A 14,919-nucleotide genomic window follows, 5' to 3' on the forward strand; every position below is an offset into this window, starting at 1 on the left:
TATTATTTAAGCAAAGCAGTATGTAATATAGATTGAATGTAGGGGTCCACTCTGAGCCTTAGAAATACCAAATCTTTCTTGGTGCATGTATTAATCCTACTCTGTAGCACATTATCTTTCAGGTGAGGCCTACTTACCCTTTCCCTTATAAAAGGCAACTTCAGAGTTTAAACCTGACTCCATATGAGCTAAGCTTGGAGCTTAGCAGCTGAAAGGAGGAGTGGCTTCTTTCCAGCTCTGCTCATAGAACTCTGAAGTGCCTAAACTCACTAAACCACAAGAAAATCAACTTGGTACTCCAAATCCCTCTTCAAAAACTGGTAACTCTACATCAGCAGAATTTTCAAGCCACCTCACACAGGATCCATCTGTAGAACTATGGGATGGAAGAGTGAGTGAGATCTTTCCTTTTTGGCTGCAGAGTGCCACTTAGGTCACCTCAGCTACTAGTGAAATTGCAGCCTGAGATAGAAGACTTACTTTTGAGTTTGCCTGCAGTTGTCACTTGCACTCATAAAATTTCAAGAAAAGTCTCCTAGAAATGTGAGACTTAAAATTTCAAAGTAACTTTCCAATGTTACGATCTTACCAGCCTTTATCTCAGAATTTTGTTGCAAGGGTGAACCTCCATTCCCTTTTAAAGGGGTGTGTAACAGTACATCAAAGCTGTTTTTACTGTGACATACTTAGCATGTGGCTTGTGGGCACTTCAGATATCTAATGAAATAAATGGGTGAGTTCTGACTTTTGTCTAGGCTGACATGAGGCTTGTAAGAAGAAACAAATCTTTTATTGGACCAACTAACATAATTTGTGGTTGGAAGGAAGGAGAGATGTGTGGTAGTTAAGCTCTTGGGGAAATGCTATCCCAGTTGCTTTGGGTTCTTCAACAAGCCTATAGATAACTTTGTGATAAACAGTGAAGTTCTTCCACTGGTCAAAGAACCTTCTACCTATGCTGCACTGGTAGTGCCAGTGTGAAACAGATTGTCTCAGTAATTGTTGATATTGCAAATTATGCAATCTCAGCATATACATATGTATATTTTAATGATAACTGTCACAGCTTACATGATTATTTGTCAAAATAATAGTGTGAAGACCTGAGTACAGTTTTGCCTTGCTGCCTCTGTTCTCTTGGTGTGTAAAACACCCATAGAAACCACAAAAAAAAAACCCCAAAACAACAAAAGCCATACCCTGTGAACCTGAGCTTCAAGTAAAATCTTGTCAAACTGTCTGCTTTAGATTTCTTGGGGTTTAGGTTTGAGAGCAATGACTGCCCTTTACTGTGGATTAGTCAGGTCTCTGTGTGCATGTAAATGTTGGTCTAATTGGTGGTAGATAACAACTGTCTGCTTTTCCTTTTGGAGAGGAAGAATACTTGGCAGATCTTGAGACCTGCTCGGGGACTCATTTTTCATACATCTACATGGTCCTGAGATACTTCAGTTTGCAGTCTAGTCCCCGGTCTTCCCAGACTTACCTGCCATCTAGAGGTTTGAAATAATTCCTTAAAGTATGAAACACATAGGCAGTCTTTTAAGTACCTTTTCACTGGTCAGGTAAATTAGTCTTTCTGTCACAATAAAGAGTCATTTGCTGCTGTGCATTCAAAAAGAAAGATATGTCTGTGTATCTGATTCTGTAATGTAGAATTGCTACCAGTGGAAGTTTTTGGATTCTCTGAACTCTGTACCTCCTGGCAAACTCATCATTACTTATACTAGAACTAGAAGAAAGGAATCCGTAGGAGGAAAACAAGCTAGAAAGAAAACAACTTGAGAAACTAATGTCCTGTGGCTCAGAAAAAGGACCAATATTTCTTATGTTAAGGTATGATTTGTAGACAGAAGTTTTCTTCTGAAAAAGCAAAATGTGCGTCAGTACAGCCACTCGGCCTCCTGACTTGTATTCTTGTTTAGTTTTATTGGTATTCTTACTTTAAAATATTACAATAATGGTCCTATAACTTTGGTATGGAATATACTGGATTTAATTATGGACAAGTAGCACACACCTTAAAAGCAAATTTTGTTTAGTAAGTGGAATTTAGTTATAGTATGGGTTGCTGGACCACACATAGAATACTTAGTTTTCCTCTTCTGTTCTTGGTTTTCTTAATATACTGGTAAAGGTAGACGATACTTTTAATTGTAATGTCCTGGTGAAGTTGGTTTACACACTTCAATCCATGATGTTCTGTTCTTTTTTTTTTTTTTTTTTTTTTAAGGCATTAAAATTGACACAATTCCATAATGCTGGTGACAAAGGTGCTGTTCTTAAACAAGTGATCCTTATTCAGAAAATGAATAATTACACTAGTATTTTAGGACAACACACCTCTTCCTATGCAACCTTAAAGGAGAAATAAACCTCTATATACATAGCATTTGTCTAGGGAGAAAGCAGATATGGGTGTGGACTGGGTTATATACTTTTCCATATGCTTTTGGTATACTTTGGCAATGCTTTAGCAATAGAACAGTAAAGACTTATATCCTCAACTTTATTTTAGATACATCCAGGTACAACCTGTAACCCAGTGATGAAGTATGTATTGCATCCCTTTTTGTGCCTGAAACAAGGAAGACTTGAGTTGCTTCCAGCTTCCAGCTACAAAGTCTTGCCTCTGCATTAGAAGCTTCAGTGTCTTGTGTCCTCTGCTTTTGCAGTCCCTTTTTCAGTTCCTCACAAGAATACAAAGCTTAAATTCATCCAGAGTACCATCTACTAGCTATGTAGCTTGAAGGTGGCTATCCTTGAATGACGGATAGCAGTCTTATTAATAACAAAGCTAAATTTTGAAAAGATCCAAAAAGGCACTGGCAGAATGCTCAGAGAAGATGAACTTCCTACCCTTGCTGTCAGGACAAGTGAGCCAACAGTGAAACTATTTCAATAAAATTTGTGCCTGTTGTAGCTAAGATAGTAAGGAAAAGTGTGTGGGTTTGTGGGGTGAGGGGAGAAACAAAGGGGAGTGACTGCTCTTGGTTTTGGGGGGGGTTGGTTCGTCTGTTTTAAATGATCACATGTTCCTTTATCTTCACACATGTTTTCCTGTGAAATCTAATTTGCTGTTTCTGGGTATGGTCACTAGGCCAGTGAGTTGAGGTTCTGTTATGGAACGAATAAACTGATTTTATTCCACATGATTCATGGGAGTGCGGCTATGAAATCACTAACTGAAAGGTCATGTATGATTGTTGAGCTTCCGTAGAAGCTAATAGAATACATTCTGCCAAAAGACTGAGTGTGCCTTTGATATGTTCTTCCAGTTTGTGGGATAACTTGTTAGCACATCCAGATATCCAGGTTCTAGGTAAACAAATGCACAAAAGCAAATGCAAAATTGAAACTTATATTACATTACTGGGGCTGGTTTTTTTTTAGCCTGAAGATTTTACTTCAACCTACCACCATAACTATATATATTTAACTGAAAAAACCTGGGTAGTGCCAGTAGTTTATTTCCTCAGCAGAAAGCTGCTTATGAATAGCTGGCAAGATGCTGAAAGGTGGCTTGGCATGTCCAGGGAAGTGTCTGTGTAACTGTAAACAATGTAAGGGCTTAGATAAGGAAGACTGACTAGCAGTCAGGCAGGCAGTCCAAGAGGGGGAGGAACAACCTTCCTGTGTTGAACTTCCAGAGGGGGCCAGGAAAGTGTCATAGGCCTAAATCATTTGAGGCCTAGTAGGAAGAGATTAATTTGCTTTTTAAGACAGAAAGAAAGAATTTATGGAAGACCTATCTAATTTGGGGGATCAGTACTTCTTGAGAGTAGCCCAAATCTCATAGGAATGCCAAGAGAATATTTTGGAGCTACAGGGAAGACTAGTATTCTTCCTGGATGTGAACACCAGTGAGAGGATATTGTCAAACAATAACAGTTTTCTTACTTTTATCACGTTAGGAAAGAAATCTTAAATCAGTTTTACAGCAGAATCAGATCCTGAGTACTAGTTGCTCTGAAATTCTTCATTATGAAATCTCAGGGCTCGCTTTGGAGATTGTATGAATGCTGTACAACACACCTGCTAATCAGCTTGCTAATAGTTAAATAAAACTGATTTAATGTCTAATAAAAGTGTTACTTCTGGTGAGTGTTATGGCAAGAACTTGAGACCGATAGTGTGTATTCAACAACCTTTCTATAAAGGAAAGTAAGGCTTTTGGAAATAATTTCAAAAGGTGAGGAGAAATCGTATGGTAGATACCAAGCCCTGTCTATCTAAGTACAGTTGCCACTGCTTCCTGGCTTAAACTATTGCAGTAGTATTTTTGAAGATTAGCTTCTTAGGAATGTAGTCTCAAAGCTGTAGCATACAGTAATGCTTCCTTGAAAACCTCAAACTAACCAAAACTTGCTCCATGTGAACTTGATGCAGCCAACAATGAGACAAGCAGCAGAGAAATCCCTGATTGTATTTTGAAGAAGTTTTGCCTCAGGCTCTATCTTTATAAGGATAAGAGTGCAGAAAGTTAACCTTCACTGGTAGAAATGATAAATACCTCTTTATGGAATGTTAAATACATAGGTCTTCTAAAAAGAGGCCATGCTCGGAATTTTTGCTTAAAATTGAGAATTCCTGATTCTATCTGAGCAGTCATAATGAACAATAGTATGAAAGGAGACAAATTTTTATAAATGGTCTTAAGGAGACGGCAAATTTTGTATGAGCTAAGGTAGTGATGACACATCCAACTGGCACTATTGTCAAAATATTTTTTTGCGAAGCAGCAAATTATTTTCAAACTCAGAATAAGATTGTAAACTACATAAGTATTTTCCTGATTGTCATCCTATTAAAAAAAGATCTTGCCAAGAACTCTAATGCATCTTGAAAAATGCGAGGAGCTAGAATGCTAGGATTCTTGCAGAGCACTCAGTATAAAAGCCTTCAATGATAAAACATTTGTCTGTGTTTATGACTTAGTTCACACAATGTAGCTATGATTTAATACTGCACTTTCACATTTTAGTTGTGTTTAACAAGCTAGATAAGAACCAATTTTAGATGTTTGTTTTAGGCGTTCCATCCAGTTCCTTGTTTAGAGGCTAATGTTTTGTATGTAATGCAAAAAAAGGATATGTTTTTGATCAAACTGAGCGAGAACTGCTTTTATGAATCATATAAAATTGAAGATTTTATGCTCATAGAGGGGTAATGTGCAAGACTCATCTCCTTACCTCTCTAACCAACAGCTACTATCACTGAATATATTTATTCACACTCCTGTTTTCTCTTGGAGTGGAGGAGGCAGTCTTAAGAAATTTCAGTTGCTTTTTGGAGTTGCAAGAAGTAATGCTTGGCATTTGGAAGCAACAGATAGTCCTATTCCATAGCTGAGAGATCCAGAGTAGTTGGTGGATTCAAATTACACTGAGGAGATTTCAGATCAAACACACAGAAAGATTCCTTTAAATAAAACAAGCAGAAACTAGACCTTTATTCATGTTTTTTTACCTACATCTAGAATTTCCTTCAGTCACTTCTCCCTACATGTATAAGTCTTGTACTGCTCTTCTTTTTGAAGAGTATAAGCTTTGTAGGATTAAGAAAATGAAATTACATTAATAACTGTCTGCATTGAACAGTGAATTTAAACTTTGACTGAACTGTGTATTGTGCAACAGAGTGAAGTGCTTTTCTTTGTTTCATGTTTTCTTTTAAAAGCCCTTTGAGGCAAGAAAGGATGTACAAACAAATAAGATCTGGAGGGTAGCAATTGATAGTTTTCTGTTGAGGCACTGATATTAATCTGTAATACAAAATCCTTGTGTGATAAGACAACAGATAACTAATCATTTGAAATTGTTAGTGTTGGCAATTGGTAAATACTTTTCTAATATTAATAAATCAAACTTGAAGATCATTGTTCTGCTGCTCAAGTAATTTCTTTCAGCAGTTTTTTGTTTTGCTTTCCAAAGAAGAAACAATTAAAAAAAAAATAATCAGAACATGTATAGGTGAAAAAATACTGTCTGAACTTCCATGTATGATAGTAGATGATCTTGTTTAACAAGAACAATTGCTATACTATGGCCAAATACAGTTCTGTATCTCTGTGACTATAGTTTTCAAAAGCAGCTTTACCTTTGTGTCTTCCTTTCATTTTTCTCTGCCTGCCTTCCTCCCTCCATCCCTCCGCTCCCCAAAGGAGAAAGACAGACAGAGCTGTGTTGATCCAGTGCTGGATTTTATTCAGACTTAGAGCTTTGGTTTATTCAACTTAATGCAGTTAATGTAAATAACACTGTCCTTATTTGTGTTTAGTCATTTCCCTATTTGTTAGTCATGTTCTTTATAGAAAAGAAAATACGTTTTGATCTTCTTTTGGAAATGGCTTGCTTAGAAATCTAACCACTTTCACTTAATTGGAAATGTAATTAGATAGGAATGTTGCAAGTTCTGCTAGGGTCTACTTAAGATTTAGTGTTATGGTTGGTTTTTTTAAATAAGTGCCGCTCAGTGGGAAGCTGATTAGACAGTGGCCTTGAAAATTACTGCAGTATAAATACTAATTGCAGAGATTAATGTATTAGATTTTGAACCCGATACATACAATGAATACTGCAGTAAGGTACATACTGTTTTTAAAAGATGGTTAAAAAAAAAAATCTTCTTTTTTTTTTCTTTTGGACCTTCCCTTTCCAAATTTTCGTAAACTGTTATTTTTCTTACTCTACAGGAGTCAGCAGTACTAGGTGCTGTCAATCTGTTATTACCAGAGTATTTGTACCGTGACCTGTCTTGTAGAGAATAAACTATTAATTGTGACTTTCTTCTTCCTTTTATATTTTGGAGGTGGTCTTCCTAAATCCCTTTCTTCTGTGTACCACCTCTTCCTCAACCCTTTGGAAAAGGAAAAGGTAAACTATTTGCCATTTGCAAGGTAAAGCCATTAGTGCCTCTGAAGCAGTATACCTGCTCTGGTAATGGCAAATTGATTGTATTGTATTGCTTGACTGAATCCTAATGGAGCTAGCTGATTGTGCTATTTGGATTACAGTTTAGTTTAAGGAGTTTTCTAGTAAGTGCATATTGAAATCTAAATGTAAGATTTCTCTTTATCCTCAGTGTTCATTTTAATATTTGAAATCAATTAAGCCTAATTAATAAACTGCCTTAAACTTTATAAATGTCTGGCAATTTAGAGTGCTTTTGCAAATATTTAAAATTAATTCCTTTAGGAATAATCGCTATAAGCAAAATCTATACTTGATGAAGCAAAAATTCTCTATTTTATGGTTCTTATTGAAATATAAGTAGAAAATTTCTCATGTCTCTTGTCCTCGTGAGTAAATGCATGTTTTAGCACTTAACTGAAATAATGCAGTTTCATGGGGCTATATGTATTTAATGTGGCTATATTTCAGCTAGCTGTGGTAGAAAGACAAAAGACTTCTAAAATAAAACTTGATTCAATATGTAAATAATGCAGATTATATTCTCTTTTTGTGTTTTTGGTTTTTTTTTTTTTTATTCTAACAGTTATTTAGTAGAGTGTCTGTAAACTACCACATCAAATACCTTATCAGTGTGTGATATTGCTCTTTGCAGCATCAGCTTCCACTTCCATATATTGTTTTTGCATGCAGTATGAGGGCTCTGGTAAACTCTTGAACTATTCTAGTAAGTAGATGAGAGGTTAAGAGTCTGGGTAGTAAACATAGCTAAGCATGGTTTCAACTAACTTCTAGAAATCTGGGGCAAAACATCCTTTCAGAATTGTAGTTTGGAATGAGTAAAAATGGTGCGTGTCGTTCAGTGTAATAGGTATGCACACTCTTAGGCAGTTAACTGTGTGCATACTCAAGTTTCTGTTCTTGTTTAAAGTTTGTAGGTGTCTTGGGGCTGCTTTTTAAGCAGCTGTTCTGTGCATTAGCACAGTGTCTTCTGGGGCTTATAAAAAATGAAAAAAAAAAGATTGTAACTTTGATCCTACAAAAGATGTGCAGTTTTATGTGGTCCAGTTGAAACAGATTTAAAAAAAAAAACCAAAACTTCTTGCTTTTGTTACTGTATTTTATCAGAGGATGCACTGATGTAGAAGTACATATTCTAGATTAACCTTTTTGACATTTAGAATATTATGGTCATGTGAATTAAGAACTAAAACTTTCAGTACCTTTCTGGAACTTCCTTGTTCTGGTTTATGCAGAATGTTTTTAATCCTAAGAATCTCAGAACATATAAAAATCTTACAAAGTATGATCTTTACATTTGTATTGTAATAATGTCCTGTCATAATTAGGTGTCAAGCTGTTCTTATTTTACAGTTTTGCTCTTTAAACATGATTCAGGTTTGTAAAATCTGAAATACATTGCCTGAAAATACTCTTCTTCTCTTTAAAGGATACCTTGATTGTGTGGTCTGAAGCTGAAAATTATGATTTGGCACTTAGCTTTCAAGAAAAAGCAGGATGTGATGAAATATGGGAAAAAATATGTCAGGTAAGTTTAATAATTAAGATTGAGACAACCTAAATCATCTTAATGTTTGTGTTCAAAATTTTTAGATTGTTCTAAGAGGTAAATCTGAACACGATAGATAGAAAATAAAAACTATCGTCTTAGCCACCTCCCTCACATTTAACATTTTTGACTTTGAAAACTTTCTCCAGAAATTTGGTATGAACTTAAACTATGTTTGGGGTAATATTTTTTTTAGAGTATTTTCAGGTCTTTTTGCTTAACTTAACTTCTCAGCTCTATTATCGGCCAAGATAGTGTAGCTCAAAATGAGTGCTTAAAAAGTTTCATAACAATTATTTAATAATTAACTTTTTCCAGGTTGGCCAGAAGGGAAAAGGTTACCTGTCCAAAGCTCTGTTGTAGTGAGAAGAATGTATGTGAGCTCTTAGTGAATTTTATAGTGTATTTCTCACGGATTTAACCACATTTTATTCACATTTCTCTTTTAACATTTCTCATTCTTGTCTTACCTCATTCTTCTGTTTCAGGTGAGGGGAATATTGAGTTTCTCAACAGAACTTTTTTCCATGTAAATGTGACAGTATGCTTCTGTTGACTGTCAGGGTGTGAAAGATTGATCTGGTAGTTGAAGTAGGAGATAGCTCTATCCCTGTATTATCAACTCAAGGCTATAATTCTTACAGTTTACAGAAATCAAACAATTTATATGTAGCATATATATATTTTGATGTGGGCTAATTAACTCGTGTTTTATCACTACGACCAGATGACTGTATAGTCACTAAATTAGTATTGCTTCTGGATAACATTTGATCAGGTATTAACTATTGACCAATACCCAAAGGAGTTTAGTCAATATATTCACTGATGTTAGTTCAATTTGTCAGTTCTTGTTTGGGTTTTTTCTTCCATTCCAAACTTTTCTTAATTTCTGTGCTTAATTAGGTGGGATTTCTCTAAATTTGTCTATTCTCTCTCTGCGTGCTCTCTCTTTCTGTTCTTAACAAACATCTAGCTCTCTCCACTCTGTCTCTTGGAGTTTGTTCTCACTGATTTCAGAAATAAAGCAAAAGAAATCTGGTTTCATAATTGCATGTGTATAGATCATTCCTTTTTCTTAGGAATGAGTCTCTTCAACAGTTTACCACTTACGTAAATAAGTACAGAAACATTTCCAGGAACCTTAGCAGTCAAAGGACCAAAAGTTGGGAGAAGAAACAAAATGGGGGGGGAGGGGAAATTGTGTTCTTGGGAAACACCCAGATAAGCCCAGCTTCCTCAGCCTCCTGTAACGATCTAATATTTTTGTAAGAAACCAGTGTCTTTACATCCTGTTTTGAGGTCATGCTATTGTATTTGTGTCTAGTGTGCTTTGAAGATCTTAAGCTTCCTCAGTCATTAAAGCTTCATCTAAAAGGAAAACTTTGATACAGCTTATACTGGAAGTGGTTGCTGATGTATAAGCAGAACAGTATGTGGGTTTTAACAGCATTCTGGATTTTAATCTAAGTATAGGCTTGCTGTTATCCGTGAAGAATTATTTCTCCCAGATTTTTTCTGCTCATTTTTAGGATTAAAAAGAGCAGTACCTTCTACTGCTCTACACAGCAGTGCCTTTCTGGATTTGACATGTCAGACTCCAAGCAGATACCACAATTAAGATGTCATTAAAGCTGAAACACTCTGGTGCCCAAGCATCTGTGTCTCTTTTTTCACTAGTCCGAACTTCCCGCAGTTTCCTCATTGTATCTCTAGAGAGATCTTTGCAGGTCCTGTGCCTTGTTTTTCTGACAGCTCCAGGTTTCTACTACTCTTTCGTTAATGGTGGTTTGGGGTTTTCTGTTCTTAAGAGGGGATTCTGTGTCTCTGTTGAGTATTTAGAAAGTGCACAGTAACAGATTTTGACTTGCAGCTCTCAAGAACTGAAAACAACACTTAAATTACCAAGACTGGCCTCTCTCTTCTGTTTGAGGTAGCCAAAGTTTTGAAAAGCATCAAGAGCAGATAAATAGCCTATAGAAAAATGTTTAAAGCTATCCCTGCAATAATGTAATAGTGGTTTGCATTTGAAAATCTGTCTGCAGAGAATAAAGACTGGAAACAAATAGCTTAGTTCAGTAGTCTACTAAAAAGTTGTAGTCCACACTAGTAATTATGAATTTCCTTTTTTATTTGAAGTACTCAGAAAATGTAGCTTTTTTCTTTATTCTTCCTCCTTTTTATAGAAAATAAATAGAAATAAATATCTAATGTAGAAATAATTTTGTAAAGCCTTCTGTCTGAAGAAATCTTTTCATTATGTTGTATTTTCCAAACCAGCTGTACTCAATATGAAACTTAGATTTGCACTTCTATTTTGGCCATACAAAGAAAAAGTGTGTGACATTTGAAATGGTATTTTTAAAAAAGCGTTCAAGTAGCAGTAAACATTAAATTCCACTTTCCTGAACACATCTTATTTTGTAGGTTCAAGGCAAAGACCCTTCTGTCGATATTACTCAGGACCTTGTCGATGAATCTGAGGAAGAACGTTTTGATGATATGTCATCACCAGGTCTAGAATTGCCATCTTGTGAATTAAGTCGACTAGAAGAAATTGCAGAACTTGTGGCATCTTCATTGCCTTCACCATTACGTCGTGAAAAACTCGCACTAGCACTGGAAAATGAGGGCTATATTAAGAAGCTCTTAGAAATTTTTCATGTGTGTGAAGACTTGGAGAACATTGAAGGACTACACCACTTATATGAAATTATCAAGGGAATTTTCCTTTTGAACAGAACTGCACTTTTTGAAGTCATGTTTTCCGAGGAATGTATAATGGACGTAATTGGATGCCTAGAATATGACCCGTCTTTATCACAGTCACGGAAACACAGGGAATTTCTGACTAAAACAGCAAAATTTAAAGAGGTGATTCCTATATCTGATCCAGAGCTGAAGCAAAAAATACATCAGACATACAGAGTACAGTATATTCAAGATATGGTCCTACCCACTCCCTCAGTTTTTGAGGAAAATATGCTATCAACACTTCATTCTTTCATCTTTTTTAATAAAGTGGAAATAGTTGGTATGTTACAGGTAAGTTTCAGATTTTCACAGTCTCTTTATTTGCGCTTGGGCACAGAAAGTTGCATAATTTTTCTTGGAAAGATTGAGGTGCTTCGGTGGAACCTTCACTTCTGTGATTCTGAAAGTCATTTTGAAAGGCATTGAAAGGCATGGATTTGAGTACTGAGCTGTTAAATATATGTTGTTAAATTTCAGATTTTGGACTAGATTCTCTGTAACTGATTTAATGGAGCAAACATATGTAGAATCCTGAATGAAGTTGTTTGGAAATAATAGTACTGTTTGCATGTTGAAGGGTTGATTTTGTTAGGGGTTTTTTTCCTGTATTTTGGGACTTTTTAGGCAGTTAAGGGTAATTTTTGTCATGTTACCCTAGCAAAAAAAAAAAAAAAAAGAAAGAAATTATTTCACCTAGACTTTACAAACATAATCTCATACCAGGATGTTACTGTTTCTAATTTTGAAGTAGATTTTGTTTGGAAAGTACAGTTTCAGAACATAACATTGCCTTAGGTGTTTGAATGTTTTCCTAGTTTGACTTATAAGTTCCTAAATAATACAGCTTGTAATTACCAGTTTTTCATGACGTATGTCTTACTGCAAATGTGAACAGATTATGTGATGCTTTAGATACCTTACTTACATGTCAAGTATTCTGCACCAACCCATGAACTTCCTGAACTGTGTAGAAATAGGTGGTGCATCTCCGTAATGGGAGCTTCCTACAGCTTTCAACTAACATGTTACAGCACATGCATTTTGGTTTGTAGAAGATAATTATCGCTATCTTAATTCTCCTAACATTTAATAAATGAATAGCCACTGTCTTTGTAGGGGCTGTCTGATATGGAGAAGTGGATAAAGTGCTAGATGCTACTGATTACCTTAATCATATTTATCTTCAGTTGAATCTCTGAATGCACCCTGTTTAATTTCTTGGAAAAAACAGCAAAGGAGAGTGAAAATTGCTTTTGCAAGCTCATATGGCAAACCATTGTCAAAACTAGGCCTCTCAACTTTTCATCCACCACACTCAGTTGATCAGAATACTGAAATTATTTAATCCGCTCTCTCAGAGGTTTAATCTCTCATGTCCACACATGGAGTGTTTGATAAGCAGCCAAATGTGCAAGACATCACCCAGGCCTAGCAGATGAGGCATGTGCCTTGTGGACAGACCATCACTTACTGGAGCAGCCACTGGAGGCCTGGTGGAACACCTGGGGCATCTTCAGTAGTACTAGACCCCCAGTTTATGCCCAACTGAACGAAACCCTTCATGTCTGTATGTGTGTCCTTGATACACAAAGTCAGAAATGTGTATCTGAAACAGTCAGAAGGCCTTAATCATTTTGGAGTGGCCAGTTTGAGAAAGCCTAACAGGCCTGACTTTGAGAGAATGCTGAAAAAGATTCAGTTAAGGGGTCTCAACTTGAGTATCCAGTATGACTAGTGTCTCTAAAATATCTTGACCTCTTTGTAAGCGTTGCTAAAAGCAAAGTCCTGAGGATGGTACATTTTGGCTTGAGGAGGAGGAGGGGAAGAATTATTCGGGAGTCTTGGTGTCAGTGGCTAATTCTGGGAGGAATTGTGAACTTTGAAAAGGAAACTGGGCAAGAAAGAAGGGGGCCTGATCCTGCAAAATCTTTAAGGGTGTGTTTGGCAGAGATCTTGAGGTAACTTGATTGAAGACTAGTGGCTGATTAGTTTCCTTTTTTCTGTCTCTTATAACCTGTGTTAGGTTAATAGATGTAGGCTAAGCTTGGGTTAGAACATCAAAGTTTAGTGTGGTTGCAAAACTTGTTAGTTGCAGTTTACAGTTGAAATAGAGGCTGAGATCTGATTTTGAGTTGTTGTGTGACCGCAGGTTTCTGAACCTTATCTTCACTTCTGTTGCTGTTGTCTATGGTTGAGAATGAAGTATACTCCCTGTGTGGTAGAGCCAGAAGAATTAGCCTTGCATAACTTTCAAAGTTAGATGAATATTTCAAATTGTTCAAGTGCTTTCTTTCTACAGCTTTGAGGAGCCAAGAGTGGTAGTGCACGAGGAAGAAAATACATCCTGTGCTATATTGCATTTCCTAGTCCTTTCACAGTACAGCTTTATAGTATTGAGGGGGAACTCCCTGAGTTTATAAATAAGAATCTGTTGGAAATTATTTGACATTGATGATCAATTCTTGGTTTTGAGGGAATTAAAAGAGGCTATCACAAATTAGATGCCCATTGCATTTTGAAGAGATTAAAAGGTTTGCTTGCTTGATTTTTTTTCAAGTTCTTACAGTGTAGCTCTAAACAAAGGTTTAAAGCTGTTTACCTGGCATTTATTTATTCATTCATTTATAGAGCAATATATCAGGTTGCACTTTTATGTAATCTCAGCCCCCTAAAGTTTCATTCCCCCCTTTCCTTTCTCCACCCCCCATTCGCACAGTCCATGTATAAAATGTATGATACTGTTCCTTCTCATTTCTTTAAGCAGAATAAATAATGTTCTGAGAACAAAATTAAAGACTGCTTTTGTTGATTTCACTTCTATAACTAATTCTTAAGGTCTTTCTTCCATTAGTGTATGGTTTAACATGCATTTCTGTAGCTGGTTGTATCACTATACTTTGGTGGTGGCGGGGGTGTTATTTCAGGAAAGATGGAAAGTTTTATGTAACTGGAGTTCCTGGCATTCATTGTTTTAGATCTTATGAGATCCTGGTGCTCACTAACCATACGTGTGTACTTAAGAAGCTGCTGCTTTTATAAGTCATTATTAATTGAAGAGTTTCTGGGATGCTTCATGGTAGTTTATTGGGAGCTATGGATGAGTCTCAAGTTCTTAGCTGATACGTAATACAGGTTGTTAATGCTTCTGCTGTTGACTTTAGGTTGTCTCTCCTGGACCATTGAGGGTGTGACAAAAGAGCTATCTTTTTAGGAAATTTTACTTCTCACATTAAAAGTAAACATCCTGAGCAGCTGCTGTCCTGTGACATACTGCAACTATTGCGTGTAGAACTGAGTTGTTTTATATTCTGTTCTTTTCTCTCTCACTGGCTGTGAAGAACAGGAGAGAAAAACTGTTAACCTCCACCATGAAAAAAAGATCAACTCTAAGGAGGCCTTTACGTGTCAGGCTGTGTACTAACTAAAGTGGCACTTTGCGACACTCTCATCTCAAATTAACTCAGCCATACCTAAGGTATGTCGTGGTTTAACCCCAGCCAGCAACTAAGCTCCATGCAGCTGCTCACTCACTCCCCCCCCGCAGTGGGATGGGAGAGAGAATAGGAAAAAAAGTAAAACTTGTGGGTTAAGAACAGTTTAATAGAACAGAAAGGAAGAAACTAATAATGATAGTAATAACAATACTAAAATGACAATGATAATAATAAGATTGGAATATACAAA

General features: G+C 36.3%; 1 protein-coding gene across 6 annotated transcripts in view; it reads left to right on the plus strand.

Moving 5' to 3' along the window:
- The window catches only part of PPP4R3A (protein phosphatase 4 regulatory subunit 3A), a 46,027-nt gene that overhangs the window by 10,839 nt on the left and 20,269 nt on the right, over window positions 1-14,919 (plus strand). For 2 of the 6 annotated variants that reach the window (XM_030041160.2, XM_041128860.1), the window contains exons 3-4: window positions 8,362-8,460; window positions 10,909-11,526. In XM_030041160.2, coding sequence (XP_029897020.1) covers window positions 8,362-8,460; window positions 10,909-11,526 — 717 coding nt within the window. Of the gene's footprint in view, window positions 1-1,373; window positions 1,500-1,556; window positions 1,837-2,542; window positions 2,877-6,810; window positions 6,876-8,361; window positions 8,461-8,799; window positions 8,855-10,908; window positions 11,527-14,919 lie in introns of those variants that run through there. The other 4 variants (XM_030041166.2, XM_041128863.1, XM_041128862.1 and 1 more) reach the window with 4 other exon arrangements.

This window comes from Aquila chrysaetos, chromosome 2, assembly GCF_900496995.4.
Source record: "Aquila chrysaetos chrysaetos chromosome 2, bAquChr1.4, whole genome shotgun sequence".
Lineage (NCBI taxonomy): Eukaryota > Metazoa > Chordata > Aves > Accipitriformes > Accipitridae > Aquila > Aquila chrysaetos.